At 44.2% G+C, this 26471-nt stretch overlaps 1 protein-coding gene across 5 annotated transcripts in view; it reads right to left on the bottom strand.

Annotated features, from left to right (window-relative positions):
• The window catches only part of HECTD4 (HECT domain E3 ubiquitin protein ligase 4), a 71313-nt gene that overhangs the window by 4299 nt on the left and 40543 nt on the right, over positions 1-26471 (bottom strand). For all 5 annotated transcript variants that reach the window (XM_064674949.1, XM_064674952.1, XM_064674950.1 and 2 more), the window contains exons 38-73: positions 26342-26423; positions 25564-25766; positions 25242-25377; positions 23974-24156; positions 23571-23741; positions 23004-23173; positions 22457-22572; positions 21506-21609; positions 21092-21253; positions 20790-20938; positions 20464-20543; positions 20187-20350; positions 18854-19091; positions 18324-18460; positions 18036-18162; positions 17284-17421; positions 17015-17151; positions 16717-16877; positions 15947-16128; positions 14368-14573; positions 13936-14066; positions 13591-13796; positions 12450-12629; positions 10842-12148; positions 9166-9373; positions 8082-8305; positions 7849-8000; positions 7402-7508; positions 6479-6602; positions 5540-5730; positions 4825-4971; positions 3681-3800; positions 3401-3556; positions 1881-1984; positions 801-1022; positions 273-439 (exon numbers count right to left, since the gene is read on the bottom strand). In XM_064674949.1, coding sequence (XP_064531019.1) covers positions 273-439; positions 801-1022; positions 1881-1984; positions 3401-3556; positions 3681-3800; positions 4825-4971; positions 5540-5730; positions 6479-6602; positions 7402-7508; positions 7849-8000; positions 8082-8305; positions 9166-9373; positions 10842-12148; positions 12450-12629; positions 13591-13796; positions 13936-14066; positions 14368-14573; positions 15947-16128; positions 16717-16877; positions 17015-17151; positions 17284-17421; positions 18036-18162; positions 18324-18460; positions 18854-19091; positions 20187-20350; positions 20464-20543; positions 20790-20938; positions 21092-21253; positions 21506-21609; positions 22457-22572; positions 23004-23173; positions 23571-23741; positions 23974-24156; positions 25242-25377; positions 25564-25766; positions 26342-26423 — 6792 coding nt within the window. The remainder of the gene's footprint in view (positions 1-272; positions 440-800; positions 1023-1880; positions 1985-3400; positions 3557-3680; positions 3801-4824; positions 4972-5539; positions 5731-6478; positions 6603-7401; positions 7509-7848; positions 8001-8081; positions 8306-9165; positions 9374-10841; positions 12149-12449; positions 12630-13590; positions 13797-13935; positions 14067-14367; positions 14574-15946; positions 16129-16716; positions 16878-17014; positions 17152-17283; positions 17422-18035; positions 18163-18323; positions 18461-18853; positions 19092-20186; positions 20351-20463; positions 20544-20789; positions 20939-21091; positions 21254-21505; positions 21610-22456; positions 22573-23003; positions 23174-23570; positions 23742-23973; positions 24157-25241; positions 25378-25563; positions 25767-26341; positions 26424-26471) is intronic.

The raw sequence follows: 26471 nt of genomic DNA, 5'->3' as shown, positions 1-26471 counted from the left end.
CTCTCCCCCCTGCCTGTTTCTTCTCAAGCCTCACATCTGTGGCTGTTCCCTGAAGGTCACCCACAGCTGACTCCAGCCCTGCTCCTCAGCTCTCTGTTCCTTACAGAACCAAACAGCATCAATGATTCCAAATCCCTGCCAACTTTTCACAGAGTAAAGCTTTCCCAGAGCCCTCAGCTTCTTCCAAAAGCACCTCTGGAGAGCCTGGTGCTTGGAAAGTCACCCCAGAGGTGGTTCTTCCCCACCTAAGAGCCCAGAAGGCTGTTCCTTACCCCACAGGGATGTGTCTCCCCCTGGGACACAGCTCCACCTCCTCCCCTGTCATGGTCAGGTAGGTGAATTTGCAGCAGGGTTTGTTGGGACAGTCAGGACTCTCCGTCGCCAGGTGCTGAGAGGCAATTTCTGCACACAGAGCTTCCAGTTCTGTCTCATCATTGATCTGTGGGGAAACAACCACAAGGGCCTGGTGACCAGCAGGGCAGGGACTCAGTCCAGGTGTCACCACAACGGACAACCTGCTCCAACAGTGGAATCCAGGAATTGCTTTGGGAGTTCTGGTCTGGTTTAGCAATTCCACATGCTGGTAAACATTTCAGCAGCCTTAATTCCCCTCTGCCTGGCAGCAGGGGAGGCTGAGAGGCTTCTCCAAGGTAACAGGATGTAAAATCCTACAACACAACACTTCCTGACCCTGCTCCCATGAAAACCACCTGGCAGGATGGAGCCACCACTGAGGGGAGACAGCAGTTCCCTGCTGGGGACACTGAGAAAAAGGAGGGAAAGGGAAAAAAATTACTTACATTTTCAAACTTTTTGACGTAGTTGTAGGTGAGGATGTCAGCTTCCTGGAGATCCACATCAGGATCCAGGGGTTCTCCCACCAGGGTCTTCCAGAAGGAGGGCAGGAGGTCCAGGGGCAGAGGAACATCTGCTCTGATGGCAATTCCCAGGAGCTGCCCAAAGAAATGGAACAGCTGCTCCTCGGCGTAGGTGATGGGGCTGGGAGTCAGGATGTACTTCCCCTTCGGAAAAAAAACGGGCACACAGAGCAGGATTTAACAACTGACAGCCCTGAGGGGCCATGTGGTAACAGGCTGGTGGAAACCCTGACTGGAACCTCAGGAATAACATTTATTGGCTACAGAAGGACCTGCAGAGGGTGGCAGGGAGGCTGCGTAATTTATACACTGATACCACGTTATCACTTCATCAGCAAATCAACACCCTACTTGTTTTATGCTTGATATTTCAGTCTTTCAGTTGTGAGATGTTTCTGAAATACAGCCTGGATTTGCAGAGCCAGGTTTGATACACAGTTGGTCTTAAGCTGAGGGAAATGGCCTGTTTCCTACTTGTGAATATTCCCAAGAAGGAAGGATCCCTCAACTACTGCAAATTCTTTGGGCCATAAGCCTTATCTTGTTTCTAAAGAACATCTACTGCACAAAATAAGACACTAAAAATGCACTAAATAGCACAGATGGAGCATCTTATTCTACTGGGAATGTGAATGACCTTCCTGGTGATATTCCTGGAACAATACCTGGAGTTCACCAGTTTGGGACAGAAAATCTCTATCCCAGACAACTGAATCCCATTTACTCTGAACTCTGACCAGGAGTCTTAATTCTGCTACATTTTGCATTTTGATGACTTGGCTCCTTCCCCAAGTGCCTGTTGCACGTGAGGTGCAACAGGGATTCACCAAGAGCCACTCCCAGCTCCCTCAGGATGTGGGACCTGCCTGGTTACAAGTGCTGGGAGGAGCTGCTGATGTGAGGCCTCTCTCTGTCCCTCTAAACAAACGTGTTCCTTTCCTGTTCAAACCCAGCATCCAAAAAGAGAAAAACCACCTCATTTTTGGCACTGAGATCTCACACCTTGTTCTTATTGACAGCAGAGCTGGGGCACAGCAGGAGCAGGGAGAGCGAGGAGCTCTGGAGCTCTTTGCACACTTGCCAAAGGAAGTGACGGAAAGATCCACCTGGGAGAGAGACAGGGAAAACAAGGAAAATATTGATTTGTTTCCTGTTGAATTCCTGAGTGCTGCTTTGTCTTCCAGCACTCTGAGAACAGCAGAACTTTCTGTCCCACCAGCTGGCCTGCAAATGGGATTTGTTGCTGGATTAGGAGATGGATGGTGCTGGGTTACAACAATGGAGTGTTTGCACAGGTAGGAGCAGTGAGGTGATGCAGAGACCAGCACAGATGCTGAGCCACAGACATAACGTTTATCTCCTCACAGCTACTGCCAATAACCACCACAGACCTCCAAAAGAGAAGAATTCCCCTGGGAGAAGGCAGCAAGGAACCCCTGGCTCAGCTAATGGGTGCACACTCATGGGAATGTTCCTTTCCACATCAGACAGGAGTTGATGAGATGAGAAGTGTGTTTTGGACTCTCTTGCTCCATATTCCCCCACAGATTTCCAACAAGGACCACAACAATCAGCACAGACCACATGCATTTGGATAGCAGTGACTGATTTGCTGCTTTGACCGTGGCTGACACCTGCCTGGATACCCCAGCAATTATTCAACAGCTCTGCAAAGCTGAATTGCCTCATATTGTGTTTAAACTAGTCTCTTCCTGAAAATACAGGCTATGCCAGCAGAATAACACAGTCAGCTTTGTCAGGAATTTGAATTGAATGTTGTCTAGTTTAAATTCGTAGGTGTTGTTTCAGTGCAATTTGGTTTAATAAGAATTGTATCATTAAATTCCATCATGATTCAAGTAGAAAAATAACTAATCATGTGGTGGAGAAGAGGGACAGATTATAGATCCCATTTCATAAATTCCATCCTCTTGCAACAATTATGTGCAATATAGAGATGGTGCTGGGGAGGGAAAAAGGAGACACTGGACTAATCTGAATTTGGGTAAAATGAACAAGTCTGAACCCTTTAGGAAGAAGCCTGAAATCTGACTTGATTTCAGCTTGGCTGCATCTGTGAGGTGAAGGGATAAGAAGGCAGACAAATACAGAGAGGAAAAAGGAATGACAGGAACTACAGATCTGATCAGCAAGCAAGAAAACATCCTATTGAAAACACCCTAAACATTGTTTAGGGAAAAATATACATGTATGCTCCAAATAAGCAAAGAAATCCTCATAGAGTATCTGCCATGAAAGGGCTGAAGGGCAAACTGAATCTTTCCTTTTCATCCTGAGGTACTCGGAATTTCCTGGGATCAGGCATGTCAGATGCCATTTACTATTTCCCTGTGCACACACAGAGCACCCGAGAAGCCGCATGCAGAAGGGGATCCCAGTCTTTCCACCTGCAGGACTATGAACACTCCGAAGGGAACGCTGCTGCCTGGACTTGACAAGAGCATGTTCCAGTGAAGCCCTGGGCTCTGCCTGGTCCTGGTGACTCTGCCACCCCCACTTACTGGTGCCATGGACCTCCTCCCCGGTGAAGCGGATGTTGAAGGCGTAGGTGGGGTCCCCCCCACTGGCCAGTTTGACGCAGAGCTGGGAGGAGGGGACGCAGCCCAGCTGCCGCGCGGCCTGGCAGAAGTAGGAGTTCTCCGAGGAACGGATCTCCCCTGGGGAAACACACAGGGAAAAGAAACCCCCACGCTCAGAGCCTTTGCATTCATCAGCATCTGAGCTTGGGGAGAGCAGAGCTGACTCGTAATGGGTTTTGGAAAGGATCAGCGCTTCCCATACCTCCAACAATTTCCAGGGGATCCAGGGTGATTTCTGGGGCTGCGTGGTCAGCGGTTCTTTGGACAGTGGCATTGAGCACCCTGTTCATTACAGTGACTTTCGTGTCATAGAAGATTAAACCTGAAGAAACAAACACATTTCAGTACAGTTAATTCACCCTTCTACAATCTTCTTTTCTGAAATTCTCTAATGGGCAATGGTAGAATAATAATTTCCCCTTCATTAGGTAGATGAGACATGGCTAATCTATGCTCTTTCAAAAAAGCATTTCATAGAATCCCAAAATGGTTTGGGTTGGAAGGGACCTTAAAGCTCACCAAGTTCCAGCCCCCTCCATGGGCAGGGACAGCTGCCACTAGATCAAGTAGCTCCAAGCCCTGTCCAACTTAGCCTATTTGTTACTCATGTTTTCTGGAATAAGTGCACTGGGAAAGAACACTGATGAACACAATTCCAATGTTCTATAAATAGATCCCAGCAACTCCACCACAACTTCTGTAAATAGAAACACTTTGCCAAATAGTTGTCAGACATCTGGGATGTTTTGACGGTAAAGCTTCAGGCAAGAAAACATGATAAAAAATAGGGCTGTGACACTGACCCAAAAATAAATCTAATTTCTCTATAAAGAGAAACCTCTGAACATTCCTCTCTTCCCCATACTGGTTTACAAGGTTTTTTCCAGCTGGGCCAATAAAAAAACCTCCTTAACACACTGACACCTCTGGTGAATTCTGTATCATCTTCTTCAGAAAACAAATTTGGGAAGTGTAATGACCTAAATCTTGAGTTTGCTTGTTGTTGTGAGGGCTGTAAAAACCACTTTAAATGCTGATGCACGGCAAGTATTTTCTTGATCTCCCTAATTCTACAACTTCGATGACAAATTCCTGGAACTTCCACCTGATCTGCTGCTTGTTAAAAACAATTTTAATTTATGGATGCTGCCAAGAAGATAAAGGAACATTGAAGGCCACCCACAGACAGAACATGGGCCAGCTGTGATCAAGGGGCACAGTGTCTAACAACTTAATTGAAAGAATGAACTCCCTCTCCTTTAAAAATCGAAAGGAGCAAACTTTCCCCCCACAGTGCCCTGGGCTGATGCCGTGTTTGGTGCCTCCTCCCAGCCCTGCCCAGCCACCTTTGGCCTCCTGCAGCAGGGCAGCGATGCTGTTCCCGTACATGTCCGTCTGGCGCAGCTCCACCAGCGGCAGGAAGAACGTTTCCAGCGTCGTGTTGAGGGACTGGAGCAGAGCAAAGCGCAGGCGCAGGCTCTCCACGGGAACATCTGGGGGGAACATCCAGTCAAGGACAGAAAGAGACCCCACACCTACTGCAAAGCCCATCTTCCCAGCAGGTTTGGTCCAGGAGCCACACAAGCTGTGTCTAAAGCAGTCCCTCTGATCCCAGCACTCGGGATGCAAAACCATCTGTGATGTTTCCTCCTGGATCCCTCTGGGTGTCTGAGTCCAGGATCTTTCATCATCGCTCAATTTGCATTACGTGGAGACCTTCTTAGAGGAACTTAGTGCTTAAAACAGGATTTAGGTGACTAAAGTCTGCCTAGTCCAGAGTGGAAATTCAGCCTTCTTTCCCTCTGCAAGCCAAACTCACCAGGTATTTCCTGCTCCAGCTTGATCTAGGAATTCTGCTTGGAGAGAGGGAGCAGTTGCAGTGCATTCTTAACTTTGCCCAAGCACACCCAAGGAGAGAAGACCCAGACTCAGAGCCCCCTCATCCCACCAAGGCTCCAAGCTCCAAAGGAATGTCCCTACCCCTGGGGACAGCTGGGTGGTTCGGGAGCACTCCCCAGTCTTCCACTGGAAAAGGCCTCTCTGTAAACAATCCATACATACTCAACAGACAGGCAATCCTGGGATCTGCTGCATCAGCTGGATCCAGATACACCTCATGGGGATGGAGCCGTGCTGGAGTGATGGCCAGGTGACGGCACAGCCTGTTGATGTACTGGACAAGGGCCACATCCATCTCCAGGGTCCACTTACGGGACGCTTTCTGGGCATGTCTGGCATCGATGCAGGCACACCTGGAGGTGAGAGGTGTAAAACCTGGTCAAACCAAGCCCTACACTGCTCACTAAGAGCATTTGGAGAACCACACATGTTGTAGGAACTACCTGGAGTTGAGCTCTTCTGTCCCCTTAAGCAGAGCTGTTTCATTACAAAAATTCCAGTCTGAGGACAAGAACTGACTTATCCCCCATTTTTCCTCAGTTATTACATAATTAGGAAAAAAGGAACTGCCTATTAAGCTCACTTAGTGCACTATCTCCTCTGCAGAAGATATGGGGAAAGGAGCTATAACAATTAGCTTGTGGCCTGACACAGGGAGATAAGGAGAATTCATTTAAGGGACTTTATTCTTGTACAAGATTAAGAAATTAACTGTCCCTCTTCTACATAATTTCTGACCCAGTAAGAACCCTGCCAGTTAAACAATTACCCAGTGCACTGATTTGTGAAGGAAATCAGAGACAGATGGAGCTACAATTCTCATTATGATAATTTATTATCCAGTGTGGAAGCTATAAAGGACACTATGGCATCTGATTTTCTTGACTATGCTACAAAAAGTCAGGAACTTGCATTTGGGCAGCACAGGGACTCCTTCAAAGCAGGTTTTGAGAAAATAACCAATTTTCTCGATAGGCCTTGAAGCCATGGATGGAAATTGGAGTGTTAAAGCTACTTGGAGCAGGAACCCTTGGGATCAAGATTATTAAAGTGAGCACAATGAATCAGTATCACATTTACAAAAAGATGTGCAAAGTTTACCTTTCAAAGTGCAGGTCATACCCACAGGAGAGAATGGCTCTCCACACACTGCGGATGTCCTGCTTGGAGCGGTCCACCACGAATCTGTGGAATCCATCCAGGGTCAGATACTTCTCCTCAGGAACTGACAACAAAGGTGAGACCAGCAAACAGTGAATGACTTGCCCTACAAGAGGATGGCTGCTACTTCCAGCTTTGTCCTGGTTCTCCCATCCCACCATGGATCGTTCCAACCATCCCAATGTCAGGTCCAACCTGGCCCTCAGTCAATGGCACTTGTTCCCTCCTCTCAAGGACACGAGTCACCCACTACCCTCTGGAACAGCTCCATCTAACCAGGTATCAAGGATCCACACTTGGCTGAATGCTCAGATTCCCAGCTTCTGAGCTAACCTGGCATTTCCTACAAGGAAGAGTCCAAGCTCATGTCTGTTCACTCTTCCACCTGACTAGAGAAAAATTCCAAGCATAACCTCTGTCAGGGCATGGCTGTGCTGTCTCCTCCACGGATACACTTAGGAGGTATCTGAAGCTTCCCTTTCATCCAGTTTCATTTTTGTAACTTAAGAATTTCCAATATAAATTGAGAAACATGATTAAAACCCACCTAGTTCAAGCCCATGATATCCTAACTCCCCACCACAAAAAACCCTTGAGACCACACCCCTGAGGAAGTTCTCTACTCAATGGATTCACACAGTCTACACACTGTTGGATGAATGGCATGAGCACAGTTTGCTCTCACACTCACAAGCCCAGATTTAGAGATACAAATAAACCCAGCATTTTAAATCACTCTTTCAAAAACATTAAGTTAGCCTCGTTAAAAACAAACCAAATCTATTATGATGTCATATAAATGTCAATAAATAATATTTTTTTTCTACTACGTAAAGCCATAAAAAATTCTCTCCAGCTCCTACCTTCCTGTTTCTTTGTGGGAGACTTTTCGGGGTCCTTCTCTTCAGGTTTGCTCTTCTCAGGAGATTTTGGCTTTACAGTAGGTTTCTTCTCACTTAAGGCTGTTCGGCTGAGGGACAAAGTGAATATTAGGATCCAAGTTTTCTTTCATCTCTCCACAGAATCCCAGAATGGTTTGTGTTGAGAGGGACCTTAAAGCCCATCTGGTTCCATCCCCTGCCGTGGGCAGGGACACCTTCCACTAGACCAGGGTGCTCCAAGCCCTGCCCAACCTGGCCTTGACTCAAGGGTTCAAGAACCCAAAACGTTCCTTGAAGGTCTTTTATAATCCCAAAGTTGCCTTTCCATCTTCCAATCCATAGAAATACAGAGGGAGAGGGAATAAAAAATCTGGATTCTTATAGAGAAATCAACTGTTTCACAAGTGCCAAAAGGCTGAAGACACCAACCTGACACTGTTGAGCATGGACTTCTCCTTGGTAGGGGGTTTGGTGACCGGGCGCTTGGTGCTCACCACCTTCACTGGGTGCTGCTCCTTGCCCGCCTTGTTGTACTTGCTCTTGTCAAATTTGGGCTTGGGCACCCCATACTTCCTTAAAATCTTCCAACACAGAAAGGGAATGATTACCCAGTGCTCTCAAGTGGCCCAAAAAGATGCTGCAAACAGTTTTCAAAGCACTACCTGGGTGAGCTGGTCCTCGAGCACCTTCTTGGGAGGGCGGACGTTGGTGAAGAACACGTGCAGGAGGTTCCCAGGAGTCTGGGAGTTGATCTGCTCCTTGCTGAGGTAGATGTCAGACACCTTGATGGGCTTGGCTGGGGTCAGGCTCAGCATTTGCTCAGAATGGACACAGCTTTTAAAGATTTCTGTGAGGACTTCTCGAGCACCTGGGACCAATTTCTCACCTAATTAAAAAAAAAAAAAACCAAAACAGCAATATGGTACAAAATACCCTGACAATTCTATAGGATTTGCAACGTGAAAATATATTTTGCATTCAAATATTCTATCACATGGCACTTGCTTTGACACAGAAAATCACTTTCATAGGGAAAAAAAAAAAATCACTTTTCTAAGGTAAAAAGTCACTTTTGTAGGAAAAAAAGTCACTTTCATAGGGAAAAGGCTGACCCTTCTGCACCCATTTTTGACAGAGAACTAACTGAATGCTTTCTCCTGTTTTGGTCACATATTGTAATTATTATTTGAGTGGGAATGAAAAAAGTAAGACTATTTATGATGCCAATACAAAAATTATGTGGTGTAGACAGACAGCAACACTTATCAGCTGAACTAGTAAGTCAACTGAACTTCCTCCAAGTGTTATCCTTCCCTGATTCAGGATTTTGGCCCATTCCAGGTGTTTTAGGGTCTGTACAACTTTCATGCTCTTAAAGAATATAAATTACTCCTTGTTCTACTTGACCAATTTCTACTCTAAAGTTATGCTGTGTCTAACAGTGGTAAATTATCACAGTGTTTATTTTCTCAAAGAAGTCCCTAAACAATTCAATCAGTAGTTTTTTGGGTTGATGAGTTTTTTGGTATTTTTTTATTTATTTTTAATTTATTGTTTGATTAGCTGTGAGGACAGTTGAGCCATGTTCAGACTGCAAATAGCTGCTGGAAGGAGGAAACTTGCTGTGAAATTCCTCCCTGTCACTCCTCAATTAGTGAGTCCCACCAAACCAAGGAGAATCTGAGCCCTGTGTCCCAAAAACTCCCCCAGTACAAGTGAGGTATTTGCCAGTGTGAAACCACATACCTTTTATTGACTTATCATTGAAATAATCTTCTAGTGCTGGGCTTCCTTGGGTGTCAAATAAACTCTGGTTTACAGTAGAAACAGTTAAAATCTCCTCAGTTGACATCTCCATCAGCTCATCTTCACCATCCAGGCTGGACAGGCCAATGAGGTCACTGCTGTTGAACAGGCTGGCTCGGATTTTCTCTATTTTAGCTCTTGACCTTATCTGTAAAATAATGAAATCAGTTAACAGGAACTCTGAGAACACAAATTAACTTCCAGTTATACGGATTTGGGTTTTAAGCTTTCTCCCTCCTCCTTACAGATAAGCACTATGCTGCTCTTCCAACTCTTCTACATCAGTAATTTGATATCAAAATTCAGGTTCAGCCCAGAAAACATCATTTTAAGATCATCAGGCCACTGAAATTCCCATGCTGTGAGTTAATGAGACACAGCTCTGAACCAGCTATTCCATGTCTTAGTCTGGAGACAGTCCTTGGAAACATCAAGAAGCAGAAGGTGTCAGACAGGTAACCTGTCATTATTTATAACTCTACAGTCCTTGCTTCAATTCTCCACTCAGAAAAGTCTTAATTAGCACAGGGCTTTAAGCCTCAGCTGCACAGATTGGGAAGAGGAACAGTAACTTCCTTATATTCCCAAAATAACAGCACTGTCAGAGCAGCTCCAGACTCGGAGTGGTTTCCATGTGAACACTGGCAGCTTTCTGGACACACTTCATGGGTTATTTCAACCCTGGGGGCTTCGTGTAAATTAACAGCTCAAGAATAGCAAGAGTTTCCATCTGAACAGGCTGATTTCCTTCCAAAAGGGAAACTGATACAATCCCAGACTACACAAAAACATCTCTCCCTTCCCAGGCCATCAGGAATGGCTGTGCTTTTGGAAGCTCCTGATAAATCTGCAGCTGCTGGTGTAAGGACAGAGAAGGTTCTCGTGCAGAGCCAAAAACCTGCAGTGATCCAGCATCGATGGCAACCACCCACAATGCTTTTAAAATTCATTTGCAGCCACACATCAACAAAATTTATCATCTCTCCTCAAGCAGCTTTATAGAAGAATCCATAGATGGTTCAAAATCTGTGAAAATGTGCTCATTAAACATTAAATAATTGCCTTGTGGGTCAAACCAAAAGGACACGAATCTCTAAATCCATCTCAGCAGTAGCCAGTAGTAAGTCTTTGACATGAGAGAGGAAATGAATAAAACTTCCCCTTTACATATTCTCCCAGCCTCCTGAAACCAGAAGTTTAAAGATTTCCTAAACTGAAAACTGCACTGGCTGCTGAGTTTAACAGCCACCAATTTGCAATCCTCCAAGAATTTAATCCCTTAGGATTGGCTTCAGCAACACCTTGTGACAATAAGCTCTACAAGAACACACAAGAGTTCTTCCTTCCTTCCGCTCTAAAATTGCTGCTTGATAACTCCACTACTTGATCCCCTCTGTTCTCTGAGAGACACTGAATGTATCTGAGACTGTGAATAGTAGAAAGTCAGTGCAGAAGGAAATTTGGAGTTCCTCAGCCATACTGTCCAAGCTGAGAACTCGCAGTCTCCCTGGTCTCATGTGCCCTTTGACACACACTTATCCTGCACCCAGAAACCAGCTCCTAGAGTCAGATCCCATTCTCCCAGAACCCTCTGACCCCAGAGGCCCCTCTCCTACCTCCACCACAGCAAAGCCCTTGATGGGCCGTGACAGCAGGGGCTGGTTGTCCAGGGATGTGACCGTGTACATGGACCCCACGTCCGACACTGATGCCGTTTCCACATTGTCGAGGGGTTCCCCAAGGCTGCCAAGGCTGCCCAGGCTCCCAGTGCTGCAGTGGGAGAGATCCAAACTCTCCTGGCTGGAAACAACATGCGGCTGTTCCAGCAATCCAGGTGGGATGGCCAGTTCCAGTCCTGCTTGGAACTGGTCCACGGAGATGTCGCTGACGGTGCGGGATATCCCCTGGGAGCTGCAGAGGGAAGCCTGGCTGGTGGATGCCGAGGCACTGACGCTCATGGCAGGGGTGACACTGCTGGAGCTGCTGATGTCCAGACTGTCCGCGCTGCTGGAAACAGTTGGTTTCTCCAGTTCAGTTCTGCATTCGCCTCCTTCTGCTTTGTCCTTGATTTTTTTGGGATCCTCTTCCTGCAAAGGGATGTAGATCTCATCTTTGAAGACCCCCCCGTGGGCATTGCAGGCCTTTCTGATGGCACTCCTGACCGTGCCCTCCTCCAGGTGGGTGGGGATCCCTGAGATGACGAGCAGGCGGCTGTGGGCCGTGGGACCCACCAGGGCCTGGCAGGCGTCTGCCACCGCATCGTTTGTCACCCCCAGCCCCTGGGGATCCTTTTTGGTCAGGTGCCTGAGGATTATGAGCAGAGTCAGTGCTCTGTGGAACCACAGCATGTCCTCAGGCTTGCTCCCTCCGATGCTGAGGAGCGCGGCGTCCGTTTCGGCCGCTCTGGACGAAGCCCTTTTCCCTGAGGACGACGTCTTTTCCCGCTTCATTTTGACCTTCTTCCGTTTTGACAGCAAGCTTGGACTCTGTGGTGTCTGTCCCGGAGAGGATGAAGATGAGGATGAAGAGTCACTGAGATTGGGGGCACTTGTGGACGATATCACATTGGCTGTGACACTCATGTTGATGGGCAAGGTTACTTCTGCCACAGCGAGGCAAACTTCCATCAGGGCATGGAAGTACGTGGAGAACCTTCCCTGGTCGGCCACTCCAACTCCAGAACCACCACAGGCATTCCCAGACACCCAGTTCTGGGTTTCCTCATCATACAGCTTGTGAAGTTCTGACTGCAGGGCCATGAGCATGGCCAGGCAGGGGTTGAGCTGCAGGGCAATGGAGGACGACAATCCTGCTGGATTCTTCTTCTGCTCCAGGTTGTGGATTTTGCGAAGCAACTCAGCCAGGAGGTGAAATATTAATTCTTTCACACACGCTGCCATGTCAGTGGTCCAGAGGAAGTTCCCTGTGTGAGAAAGGCAAGACATGGGGTCAGCAGTGTTTCACTGCTTTGTAACATGAGCTGCAAAAGTAACACTAAAAAAAGCACAACAAAAGCTCGTTTCAATGGCTGCACATCTGCAGCAAGAAAGACAGGAAGGGTATTCCAAGAAGTGCAATCAACAGAAAACTTCTGGAGTTTGAAGAAAATTTTCAACACAGTGGAAGAACTCAGAAAATTACAACTGTCATTTTTGTTTCCTAAACTCTCCGCCTGAGCCAGCACATTGTCAGTGCTCATCACTAAGGAAATACTGGATACTCACCTAAGAATTCCACTACTTGCAAGAGAACTGAAGCAGGGATAGTGTCCAGTTCATCTTCTGATTTTCCATCCCCATCTTCTAATTTCCAAGTTAAGAGCTGTTCTGTGAATGCCATTGCCAGGGGGAATTCCAGGGGAAGGGAATGCAAGACCAACACAGCTCCAGGAGGAGGAGACACTCCTACAAGGTCAAAGACAACACTTATCATGAATCTAAGCATCAGTAAAGTGAAAGTATTAACATTTAGGATTTTTTTAAGGCTAAATTTATGTTAAGTGAGAATTTTCCCTATAGTACCTTGTAAGAAACAAATAGGAATGTTTCTCCATAATGATAAATTGATATGATCTACAATTATAAATGTACAGAGAACATTTTGTTCACATAACAATGGCACAGAACAACTTTGAGCCTGTACATATCTAAATAGATATAAGATTTCCCCAAACCATTTATTTGTAGTGTGACATGTTTGATGAGTATTGAGGTGCTGTAAATTCAGCAAAAGAAATTAAGGACCTCCAAGAGAAGAACTTCCTGCACCTGGTCACCTTCACATCTCTAAATCCCACTGTCTTTCTTTGAGGTGAAGAGTAAAAAGATTGATTTCTCTTGTTTGAGAAGCTGGGGTGACCTGTGTATTGCTACACTGCACATTCATTACTCTGTATTAGAGGCCCCTACTATCACCTACAAAAAGGAAAAAATATAATCTCCATCTGAAACAGCATCTCAGGCAGCAACAGCACTAACATGAACACTGCAGAATGAGTATTTTGAATAAAATGTTCTGATTAAAAACACTGCTTGTTGAACTCCTGGAATATAAAAATCAGAGGGAAAAAAAACCCCAGATCCTGAGGGATTTAACAGGACTAACAAAGATGAGAATCAGGTGGTTTCCAATGTTTATAAAACTCAGGATTTTTGGTTAAGGATGATTGCAAATTTGTGGTAGGAATCCCTTCTCCAAAAATCCTGCCATAACCACTGGCAGGACTGGTGCTACAGAAACAATGACGATCCTTCTGAGAACACAGTTAGAAAGGGTTTGAAACTGTGTTTAATGTTGTTGTTATTTTTTACCCAGTTTGATGTGCACCTTGTGTGTGGGGGTGATGACTGAGGGGTACATTCTTACCTAGTTTGATGTGCACCTTGTCTGTGGGGGTGATGACAGCAGGGTACTGGTTGGTGGTGGGGGGCGGCGTGAGGCCGGTGTTGGTCGGGGAGGCGTCCCGGGGGTAACACACGGCCTCGATGAGGTTCAGCTGCCCATTCCTCTTCACTTTGTGCCCCAGCCCATAGACCAGCACCCGAGCCCAGGGGGCTTTGTACAGGGATGAACTGAGAACAGAGCAGGAACAGGCTGGTCAGGCTCTAACCAGCTTTAAAAATCTAAAAAACTAAGTAACTACATCCTCAGGGTTACAGGCTCAGTGACACGTCTTCAATCTTTGCCACTCCTGGTCCCTCAGTTACTCACTCTTTGCGGAATCCAGACTGACTTTCCTTACAGGACACAATCACAAATGCAGCCCCAGGGAAGTTAACATCCATGTTGACTTTGGATTCTGAAATTGGGAATTCTTCAGCAGGAAACTGTTCTGGCGCTGCCTGTAACAGAACATTTCATAGTGAAGGATCCCAAACAGCAGCAAACCATCTCCCTCTTCTTTATTTAAATAAAATACAGCATTGTAAATAAAGGGACAGCATAAGATCAGTTCATGTGATGAAGAGTATTTGCTACTGCTTGTGTCTTTAGTGTCCACTATGATCAGAACAGGAATTTAATCCATCCAGGGAAACAACTCTGTGTAAGGGACAGTATTATGGAAATTAGAATCACACTTAAAGCAATGGCTCCTTAGAAAGAAACCCAACACTGCTCATAAAACATGACTAAATATTTCACCTGCAAAAAGGAGCAGATCTGTTTTGTGAGGTCCAACAGACTCTCCTCTCCTTGGTGCAGCGTCCGAGTGATGGCCACAGTGAGCCACTCCCTGATGGCCTGGGAATTCCCCTGGTAGAAGAGGTCTGTGGCAGCACAGGTCTGGGAATGGATGCAGTGTTGCAAGGACTGGGCCAGAAGGATAGAGCTTGAACTGATTGTTCCATCTGTAATAACAAGGGAGAGATCCCAAATTTGGAGATCACTTTGACATGTTAATGCAGTCTGTGACACACTCGGTGGAAAGAAGTTTCAAAACACATGAAAACAGAGGCTTGTGGAAAACTCCTCCCAAAGGTCAGCAGGAGAAGGGATCCACCTAGGACTAGATTTGCAGCCCTGCCCCAGTTGGTTGTGGATGGGATGGCCCTCTAAATGCCAGCTGTGCTCTTCCCCTGCCTCAGCCCAGCCCCTGGAGGGGTCTGGCAGGGAAACATGGAGCTGTGGAATCACCCTGCCCATTCTGTCCCCCGGGTGAAGGCAGGCAAACTTCAGTTTATTGTACAAGTATAATTAGGAAGAGTGACCAGAGGTAAGAGCAGCTTCATCTGTTCTCAAGCTTTCTCCACACAGGAACCAGATCACTTTTGGGCAGCCCCAAGTGGGTCTCAAGCCTTGACATCTCATGGATGTCATCCTTCAGCTAATGGGAGAAGCCAAGGGAAACTAAAGTGCAGAGCACAAAAGAGTGGGCAATTCACCAAAATGCTGGTTTGGAAACTGTGTGTTAGCAGGACTTGAATTAGACAAACTTTAAAGAGGAAAAACTGAATTAAAGCTTGTAAACTGGTTCTTAAAGCCATGCAAAGTAGTGCTGTACTCTGCAAGGAGATCGCTTCCAGTGAGGATCTGTCAGAGGTAGCCAAGTTTCAAAGGAATTGGAGGAGGGAACAGGACTCTTTCCAATGGTAAATAATCACTTTCTATTATTAATAGCCTATATTTAGCACTTCCTACTTCCTCCTTATGCTTCAGCCACATTACACACATTCCTCTGCATGCAGAAGAGCTTTGTCACGATAATTGTCTTTGTCAACACTCACTTGAATGAGCCAAAGATTATTTTCCATGATTCAGCACAAACATTCTCTAACCAGATCTGTGATTCCAGCAGGAAAAGGACAAACTACTTTGTGAAATGAAGAACAGTTGAATTTTGAAAAGTGTGAGACCCAACTGGCATTTAGTTTTAGTACCCAGGATTAGAATTTTAATAAAAACAATCTCAATTCCTTACCAGTATCCCACACGGATACTCCCTTCACTCCCCAATAAACAGACGACCACAGGTCTCAAAGGGACAGGAGCACACTGAGTGGGATCCTAGGAGGGACTCTTAACTCTCTTGAACACTTTTAGTTAGGTTATTAGCAAGAATTTCAGATTAGAACCTATATTAATGTCAGGAGTCCATTGAGACATTTCTTAAATATCATCATTATTAACCAACTAATAAAGAAGCATCAAACTAACTATATTTTTTTTGTCCCTAGAAAACCATTGTACCTCAAAAGAACTTTGATAAAGAAAGAGTGTTTACCAGGAAGAGGTGGTGCAAGAAGCTGGTTGGAGAGCAGCTGCAGGTGCTCCAGGGTGATATCCCGGATGGCAGGAATGTGGAAGAGCCGAGTAAACATGTGGGGAGATTTGGGGGCAAAAATGTTGAGCAGAGCCATCCGACAGTAGAGCTTGGCCAGGGCAGCTTCACTCCTCAACAGCTCTCTAGGGAACACAAACATGAAAACATCCAGTTCTCCTCCACAATAAACCACCTGTCCCCGAATCCAGATACACCTCATTATTTACAAGGTTCCAGTAGATCCAAAGCTTCCTTATTCACTTAAGACAGAACTCAACCTATCTAATTCTGGGACCAAATGAGGGCACATGGGTTAGAAACTAACTCTTCAAAGTCAGTCAAGACTTCTTAAACTGCTGGGCAGCAACTGGCTGAGGGTACAAAAACTGAAGGAAGGTACTGTTAGATCAGCACATGTAAAACCACTTTCACAGGACTAAGTAAAATCCTGTCAACAAGACAATTAAAATAAATTTTCTTTATTGCCAAAAACCCCCCAAAACCCTCAGAAAAAAAAAAACAACAAAACCCAAAATCTCACTACCCCCGTTAAAACATGAAGTTAATGAATCTTTGTCAACTTTATCCAACAATTCAAAAAAGATTCAGAAGTTTATAATGCCTAAAATAATGCTGTAGTAGATAAATGTACTATGAGAAATGCTACAGACCAAGTCAGTTAATACAAATTCAGACAAAACAAATGCCTTGTAACTACATTTCTTTTTCACCTGTGAATTTGTATGTTGGTGTTATCCAGGGTAACCAAGCCATTGGTTGCAGTCCTCCTGTATCCTGCAGGTGGCCTTTCCAGCATGTCAATGGGATACCAGTACCTCACCAGAACTCCCTCACTTCGGAGATAGGTCTCTACTTGCACCAGTTCATTCACCTGCAACACCAAACCCAAAACTGTCAACAAACACATTCATGATAATGTTTTTATTCCTTCAAATCAGCATTCCAAGCATTTGCTCACCATGTGTGATGCTGATACATGAAAAGCCCTCCCAGTGTACCTTTACTCACCGAATCAACATCCAGAACAACACCATGAAGACCAAATGTCTTCAGCATCCCCCGAATAGCAAACTTGGGTAAAGCTGTTCCCACGGCACTGCTGGTGACATTGTTGCTGTCAGGAGAGCGAGTCACCACTGTGAGACCTGGCCAGGAAGGGACAACACAGCTTTTAAGGCACAGTATTTTCCTCAGACTGACCGTTTCTGCAGTAGATCCCAAATATTGGAGCCCCCGAGCTTTTCTGTTCCCCCCAGGATCGTTTTTGCTGACCTTACCTTTCCGTACTTTATCAATTGTGAACTTGTTTGCCTCATCTTTGATGTCCTCGATGGTGGGAAGGTACAGGTCTCTTGGGATGCCCCCGTTTTCCTCATAGAGGAATTCCACAGTTTGCCGGGCTATATCAACCATTCCTGGCAGAAAGAAGGGAGTGCAAGTTATTTTCCCCAGACACTTGAAATTTGTTCTTATTCTCATTAAGATCCCAAGCAGGTATCTAATCACTTGAATATTCTTTCAGCCAGGCTGATAGATAGAAATTGGAGCTTTCCCAAGGAAGTGGAACTTTTCCTGAGCTTCTCATCAGGGCTCAATTCCTACCTCACTCTTACTGTGACTTTTCCATAAACAGGTTGTCCTGCCAGACCTGTATCCATTTACAAATCTCCCCTTATTGCTATGTTCCTCAAAAGTTTTGCCTTGATATCACTACAGACAGAAAATGCATGTGGGTAATTTCTTCCCCAACTATTATTCCAAAGTATTCCTGTACCCACATCACAACAAATCACATCACTATTTCTAAAGTAACTTTCCCTATTTAAATAGTCCAACTTAAGTAAAACTGTTAAAGAGAAATCATGAGCCCAAAACAAATTCTAAGCACTCCAGGGAAACAACAAGTGATTTTTTTAAATTTAAATTTTCCAGCCCTGAATACAGTAAAACATGAAAGAAACACAGGTTTTATCTCACACTTCCTGCACATCATATAAACCAATGTGCATAGAAATAAATACAGCCATACCTAACTGGAGAGCTCCTTTAATCTGATCCAGCCCAGATTTCCTCTCAGCCTCATTACGGAACCTTCTTCGAATTGTAGGGAAAACTTTAGTTTCCCAGGCTTTAACCAAGAGGGCATAGTGGTCCTCCTACAAAGACAAGAACACCAAGAAGAGAGAAGTTAACAGCAGCTATATTTTTGTTAGAGAAGTAGGAAAAACTCTTGTGTGGCAAAAATCTAAAAATCTAAATTACTATCTGTGTTTGCAGTCTATAAATTACAGGAGGCAGAGTTTGCCACGTTCCTCACCCGGGGAATATCGTCGTCATCATCATCATCACTTTCATCATCTGCAATTGGAGGGGGGTGAGGATCAGGACCTGAGGTGATAAAGTTCTCATAGCTCAGCTCCATTTTGTAGTGGCAAGATGTGTCACTGTCATATTCTGCAAAACACACATGGAGATAATGAGATCAGAATGCATGGAAAAATATTCCGTGAAATTTGAGATATACGGCATTCCATGGTCTCCAATCAGTCAGTGGGAATGTAATGCCTTTTGACACAGCACAACCAATTGGCTGATTCAACCAACTGTAACATCCTATTGTATTCCCAACCCTAATGAGATCATTTCTCATTGTAGCTCCATTAATTAAGGATAATTTGCACATCCATACAGAGGAAGACCAAAGAAGAATTTTTTAATTGCCTTGTCTAAAATCAGATAAGCACAGATTCAACAGTGCTTAAGAGGCAGTACCAGGCTGGGTTTAAATCCTATTTAATTGATTGTAATTTCTGCCCAAAGAGATTTAAATATTCATTATCACTTTACGTTGTTGGGCCGTGGCCACGGCTGCGATCCTGCAGGGGGGCCCGTGGGTGCCGGGGTCGGAGGCGATGCTGGTGCCAGCGTCATTGTCACTGTCAGAGGCCATGGCAAAGGGCAGGGCCTCGAAGTTGGCACTGATCTCCTCGGCCAGGTCGATGCACAGGTCGGCAGCGTTCCGGTGGGCCTGGCCCTCGGCAAAGGCAAACTGCCGGGAGCCGAAGTTAGCCCGGACCTTGGTGTTCTGCAAGGAGATGCACATCAAAGCATTGGGGATTGGTTTGCAGCCGTAAAACCTGTATTACACAGCTCACTACTACTGCTTGCTAAGTACCTTTGTGCAAGGTTCCTAAAAATGTAGTTTATTTGTTCTCTGTTAAGAGCTGCAAAAGAATGAGGTGAAGGGTATTGCTATCTGTGAAAATGTACTGAGAAAGAGACACAACACCTGACAGCCAGTCAAAGCTACTCACGAGCCTTGAAACCATTCCAGAAGGCTGATACTGTGTCAAAGGAGATGAAGAAGTGGAAGAAAAGATGAAGAAAGGGGCCTTCTGGGACCTCTGACTCAAATTCAGGAGGCTTGTCAGGGGCATGGTGAGGGTGGTGCTATGGGAGGGACGGTTTTGGAAGAGGGTGTAAGAGATGAGGTCATGTCCAAATACTGTAATTAGAATCTGAATATTGTAATTAGATGATAGCACAAACTTGTAAAGCCTATGCAACTCAGTGTGCTCAAAATCTTCCTGTGCACCTTGGTGCTGTAATAAAGGAGTGCTTTTTGCCTTTAATACTCAAAAACAGTCCAGGGAATTATTTCTCTGACTTTAAGGCAACAGATTTGATCCTTCCCTTTGCTCTTTTTTTAAAAATACCTCAGCCAAAGGGATAAGCTGATCCTATCTCCCTGCCACAGGGGTTCCCAGCTATCAGGGAAAGCATTAAGCTGCTCAACACAAACTTTGAACTTTTTTTTGCCTTTGAGCTGGGTGGGAATACTAACAGAGGGGCTACTGGCACAGAATAACAGCATCTCATCAGGCCAGCTGCACATTAGTGGGCTAATGGGCAGAAAAAATTCAAAATCATGCTAAATTGCACCAGAGAAGATGAAATACCTCAACCCAACTCCAGACAGGTAAAAATTATTAGGTTGTGGGTTTGATCCCCATATGGGCCATTCACTCAAGGGATGGACTCGATAATCCTTGTGGCTCCCTTCCAACTCAGAATATTCTGTGATTAATTTACTTCTTATAGATAGGTAAGCAGGCTCAATACTTTATGCTTTTAGTATTTCTGAAAGTATATCAAACAATATATTTCTGTTACAGCTTGCCTTTTTCTGAATGTGGACAACTGGCCACATTCCACCAGAGACATCCTCCAGGTACGGCCCGAGTCGCTGCCCACAATATGTGAAATAAACTCTGCCCTTTGCTGGTTGCCCTGGAGGAGGGGGAGTTCCTTCTGTCCTTTCCCATCCAATTCCTGCTACGTCACCTGAAGGAAAATAAAAAATAAGGATTTAATTGGTTTTCTCATCCACTGTTTCCCTGACATTTAGAGGATTTTCTGATTTAGCAGATAAGTACTTTAGCTAAGCTCTCACATACCAGGAGAGAGAGTCACATCCAGTCTGACACTCTTCCACTGCAGCAGGCTGGAGCCATTGTAATGCACTGCTCGCCCATTGCTGAGGAGCAACAAGGAGAAGAATTAACCAGAGCACTGAAACAAAGCAGGATTCCAACCCACTGCCAGCTGTGAGAACGAAAAGGCAACTCAACTCCTTTATTTTGCAAGGATACTCTAGTCCATCATTTTAACATTTCAGTTAAAAAGAGCATGTTGCCTACTACGTGTTCACAGTACTCCTCCCTAATCTGCTTACAAATGTGCTGAGCATCACCAAGATTTCTGGTGTGCATTTCCAACATACTTGTGGAAGAGACAGGTGCCCACGGGGTTTGTCCAAGCACCATCTCGTTTTTCAGCTTCTGTGGCAAATCCAAATGAAACTATTGGTCCAGTGTCATCATCTGTATCTCCATAGGAAACTACTTCAATTTCCCAGTAGAATGATGGTGCCTAGAAATAAAAATAGGAATACTTTTTAAAAAGAATAAGAGTATTTTTTTAAAATACCTACAAAACGTAGGTAAAAAAGGAAATTTCTTTTTTTTTTTTTTCCTTTGTTGAATACTGAATGACACAAACTGCTGGAGAGTTGTGAGTTCTCACCTGCACTGGAACTGGTGAGGTGGCATAGATGAAGGTGCCCCGAGGGAGCCCCCCCCCTGCACTGGGATCAGCCAGGAAGGTCACAGCTGCCAGGTGTGAGGAGAACATACATGCCCTCACTGGGGGAAACACTCTGGAGGGGCTCCACGTGATTTCTTTGGGCTGCAAACACAACAGAGTAGTTTATTCTACCAGTTTCAGCTAAATTCATCCTCTGAAATCCAACCACACACTCTTTGAGGTGCACATTTAATACAACTGCCACAAGTGCAGCCACATCCCATCACATAAATTCACATTCAATGAAATGTTTAAATAAGAATCCAACCAGTTTGGCTCCACCAGCACAGGCAGACCCTCTGCACCCAGTGGGTTCACTGAGGGCAGAGGACTTTGAGCTGTTTCTGTGCTCACCTGCCTTCTGTCTGCCTGGAGGGGAGGAGGGGGAGGTCGGGCACAGTCCCGGTACAACATCCGTAACCTCTCACACTGCATTTCCACCACCAGCAGCCTCTCCCCTGCAACAACAAACCACACCAAGGCATGAGCTTCCAGCAAATTAGTTACTGGAGTCCAACAATGTCATCTTAACACAGGAATAAATATGACATTCGCATTTGAGAGATTCCATCAGTCTCACCTAAACAACAAAATCGGGGCAAAGTCTAATGTATGCAAGTGTTTTCCTCATGTTTAATTTATATTTGGTTAGCAAAGACACTTAATTAAGATATAAAGTTCATTTTAGTGAGCATGTTTATGGCCCAGCAAAGGCAGGAAGTCAAAAGAATCTATGCCTGCTGTCAAAAAAAGTCAGTGCTCCCCCTTTTACACTGGAGATCATTGGTAATCACTTGGCTCCTGCCCTAAGCATCCTTTGCTTTAGCCACTTTTCCTCTGACACGTTCTTAAAACTTGCCCTTGAACAAAGACCTCTGCTGGGCCCACTGCTTATCCTTAAACAAGAGGGAAGGAAACTGAGAGCTCAGTGATAAGAAAGCATTGTAAAAAACAGCAAAAAGATCATAAAAAGAAAACATATGGTGACATCAAGGAATACAGGGTAGGATACACCGGAAGCAAGAAAAGTGGAGAGAGTTTGGAAAAGACATAGTCCCAGGACTGGCATCTTCTGTGATACAAAGATCAGGTCCTGGCCTAAATTTATGCCTAATGTTTAATGATTTAGTATGATTATTAGCTGCTCTTACATCAGCAGCTCTGCAGCAATGACAAGACATGCTGTACTGTGCCAGTTCCTAAACTCTGAGTAGTTGGAGGACAAAACACTGCAATGACTTTAAAAGCTGTTCTGTTTCTGAGCCCAGTATGACAACGAAGCTGCACAAAGTGTCAGACACATACCAGGGCTGCACTCCTGGGCCACCAAATTCAGCACTTCTACAGCAGCTGGACACTGTTGAATGAATTCTTCACAGAATGAGCTGTCTTCCAACAGCTGAGCCATCACCAGGCATGCTCTTAATGGAAAAAGAATACATTTAAAGCATTACAAAAGTGTATGTTGTCAATGCTGTCTTTACATGCATTGAATTCAAGACTACTCAAAGCTGTTTTTTCATGTACTGAATTCATGGCTGTTTTAAAAGCCAGCATGTCAACTGATCTATTTGTCTGCTTGCTTAGCTGTCCACTAGAACCTCCCCAATGACAGCTTTGCCCTGCTTCACAAGTGGATTTATATGAGGCACTTGCTCAAGGCAGTGTTACAGGGACACTTTATTTTTGGGACTCACGAACAACCCCCAGACACTAAACTGCACTTAAGGAAGACACAGGAATTTTTGCTGTCCTATGTCAACACCCACAGAGGAAGAAAACAAGAAGTCATGCAATTCCCTTGACTATTTGTGTACAAACAGCCTGGACTGGGCAAACCCCAGGGACTCACCTGGTTCTTATTTCAGCAAGAAGCCGGACCACTGCCATTACTGGAGTTGAGCCATCTCCTGTTGCAGGAAGTGAGGTGTGAATAGATAGACTTCCCTCCTGAGGGAGCAACATGGACTGGACTGCCTGTACTACCTTCTCAGTAATGGACAGTTTATGAAGAGGCAATGCCTGATGGTGGGGGGGCATGGTAAAAAGTTAAATTCAAGTAGTTAGTTTCTAGCAAATGAGGGTGTTTTATTACTTGGAGTTAATTCTCATATTGTACTATCACAAAATATCAGTTAAAGAAAGAAAAAACAAAAGTAAAACAAAAAAACCCCCAACATAGTACACAATGGAACATCTTTAAGCACAAAAGGTGAATATTCACATTACTCGAATGAGAACTTAAATATAGATATTATTAAAATACATTTAAAATCATAAGCAAACTTCCCAAAGAATCTTTAAACAAAGATGAAACAGACTTTTTTTACATGCTTTAGATTAACTGTCAGTGTGCTGTGACAGAAATCAATAAATATTTGCTATTAGACTGAATATTGGATTGTGAAAACTCCCGTACCTCAGATCTTGGAACACAGAGCCTAGATAATGGAACAGTTAATGTGTCTGCTGCTTGGGAGGTCTTTCTACTGTCTATACTGGAAGGTGGGAATTTGACCGTAGCTATACCTTCTTGTTCATTAATAGATGCCACAACTCCAATGCTTCCTGCTATTCCTTTACCTAAAACCTACAACCAAAGAAGGGCTGCATAAGATTGAAGGTGTTACAAACAAGCATCAGCGAGTGTTTGACACCACACACCAACCCCACACACAACCACAGGTGGGTATTTTAAGGAACAGTCTCCACAAGTGTCATTGCAGCTGTTTCACAACCACACGAGTCTCCCAGAGCAGGGAAAACAGCAGGAAAGCACCAATTCTCATTTAAGATATAAAATAGGAACAGTGCTGAATTACCTGGACTTCAGAACCTATTTTAATTGTCTCCTTAAAGCCCCCCAGAGCACACAGGGCAGCCACTGCCTGCCGAGCGATTCTTTGAAGTTTAGCAAGTTTCCTTCCACTGCTGCTCCCATTCTCCAAAATGCTCTCTGCATATTTCCCAAGTTGTGGAATGTACATCAGAGCCCGAGACAGAACCTGGAGACAGAAGCAAAACCACCAGAGAATGACTTCAAAGCACAACTCAAACAAAAACCCAACGCCCCAAGCCTCCAGCCCACACAGTCTCAGAAGAATTATTTTTGTTCTTGAAGAGAATTATATAACTCAGAATATTCCAAGTTCTGTGAAGTGTGAACACCATCAAAGCCACGTCCATTCCCTGGTAACTTTCAGAATAGAATATAATCTTAGCAAAAGTCTTTTCTCAAAGAGCAGCAGATTAGGTGCTGCAGGATTCAGAGGAACATAAAAGGAACGTGCTGTGCTTCCCAGCCAACATTTTCTACCTTCAGAGGCCATGGAGTGAGAGGAATGAACAGCAAACAGAATAACTACCCAAAGGCAAGTGAACTCCCTAAACTATTATTAATGCCTGGAAAGAATGACAGGTGTATTAGAGCATCACAACACATTATCTAGTGATGGATAATTTCTGGTTATTTGATTATTATTATTTATATATTATTGTGTATATTATACTGTTTATTAATTTATTATTAATAATCAATAAATTATTCTTTTTATTATTATTAAATGATTGTTTAAACCCTAAGACATCAGATAGATTCTTGTGCTTGGTGAGTGATCTGAAAGTTTTTCTGTTCTTTGTAGGCATTAAAAAGTTGTAAGGGTAATCATAATGTAATCATAGTGTAGTTTGTCTGTGGATATATGGAAAATTTCAGCAAGTGTTTTCATCATAAAGTACCAAAGTAATTTAATCTCCTTTCTAGTAGTTTTTTAAAATCCAGCAAATAAAACTTGAATGTCAGATTTGGTTGGGAATCTATTTTATGTTAACTCCTAAAAAAATTTGAGCAGATTCAAAAAAAAAAAAAAAGAGAAAGAGAAAATAAGATAATTTTAATTTTCTTTCCACACAGGAGTGAAACAGAATTTCTGCTGGAGAGAGCTGGCTCTGTGCAGTCACACACCCCAGTCTGAAGTGTTCCGCATGGTAAATTGAAACGGAGTAACTTAGAAACCTGATAATAATTAAGTTCTCTTAACTAATGAACACATGCTTGGTGAGTTTGCTACTCAATGCTCAGTTTGCTCACTTTCTCAGCAGTTGTGGTCCAGATCTGGGCTGCATTGGACTCTGGGGCCATGAGCAGGCTGTGCAGCAGCGCGATCACCTCTGCTGCCATGCTGTTGGCAACGTGCCCGCTGATGAAGGGCCTCACGGGGTCTGTCCTGTGCACAACACAAAGGCAATTCCACCATCAATTCCAAAGCCACACAAGGAAAAGAAGCCTCAGTTGTCAACAACATACAGCACAAAAAAAAAAAAAAAAAAAAAGGGAAGTTTATGAACAGCCAGATTGTTTGCTACAAATCCTGGTACACAGACAGGCAGAATGTAGACTCCGAGGGACCCACCTGGCGAGCTCAGAATTCCTCTCTCTGCAAATAGATGTTTGTGCTGTCTTCTTTTTGTCCCCAGTGGACAACCCACTTGTGGTTTCTGGATTCACAGTCTCTACGGGTGGTCCCACACTCACTATCAGCCCAGACTGTGCCCACTTTGTTGCCTTTCGAAGAGCTGCAGCAGCTTCTTCTGTAATAACTTCACAGCAGCCACTCTGCAAATGAAATAGAAGATAAATATCAATGTTAGATCTGTTTGGCCACTCTCCTCCATGTATGTAAAAGTACTGAGAACACAGCAAAACACCCTCCTTTGTGTGGATCAGTCACAGGCATAAGACAAGTTCTTTCTTTCTCTTGCTTTTTATCATCTACAAACAGATCAGGGATCAATTCATAGACTTGAATATTCCATTTTTAGATGAACAGTAGAGTTTCTCTGATCAAAAAGCCACAAAATGAATATTTCTGGTGCAAATAATCAAGAATATGTCCAAAAATATACATGACATTTTAATTTAAACATATGGTTTAAAATTTATACTATCTATGTGCATTAAACACTTCATGAAGAAGGATATTAAGGGGGCTGAAACGTGACCTACAATGGTTGGAGGAAACATGAGCTGAAATTCTTTTTCATCATTTACCCCTATAATTACATCTGTAACTATATAATGCAAATATGACATAAAATTTTCTTTCTGAACACTTAAAGTCTCCTTTGTTAAATGTTGTAAAAACTAAGAATTCTGATGTCGAATAATTCCTTAGTTATTCCTTTCCTTACTTTCGTCATGTCTCGATCCATCTTCACCACTTTCTCCATGTTGGCTCCAGTTCCCAGCCGGAATGGACGACCTTCGGAGCTACTGTTGGAGTGAAAACAGAACACGAGCTTTGTTCTCACTGGTGGAAAA

This window comes from Pseudopipra pipra, chromosome 18 (genome assembly GCF_036250125.1).
Source record: "Pseudopipra pipra isolate bDixPip1 chromosome 18, bDixPip1.hap1, whole genome shotgun sequence".
In the NCBI taxonomy this organism is placed as follows: Eukaryota; Metazoa; Chordata; class Aves; order Passeriformes; family Pipridae; genus Pseudopipra; species Pseudopipra pipra.
The sequence above is the reverse complement of the archived record's forward strand: the minus strand, read 5'-3'. Positions and strand labels throughout refer to the sequence as shown.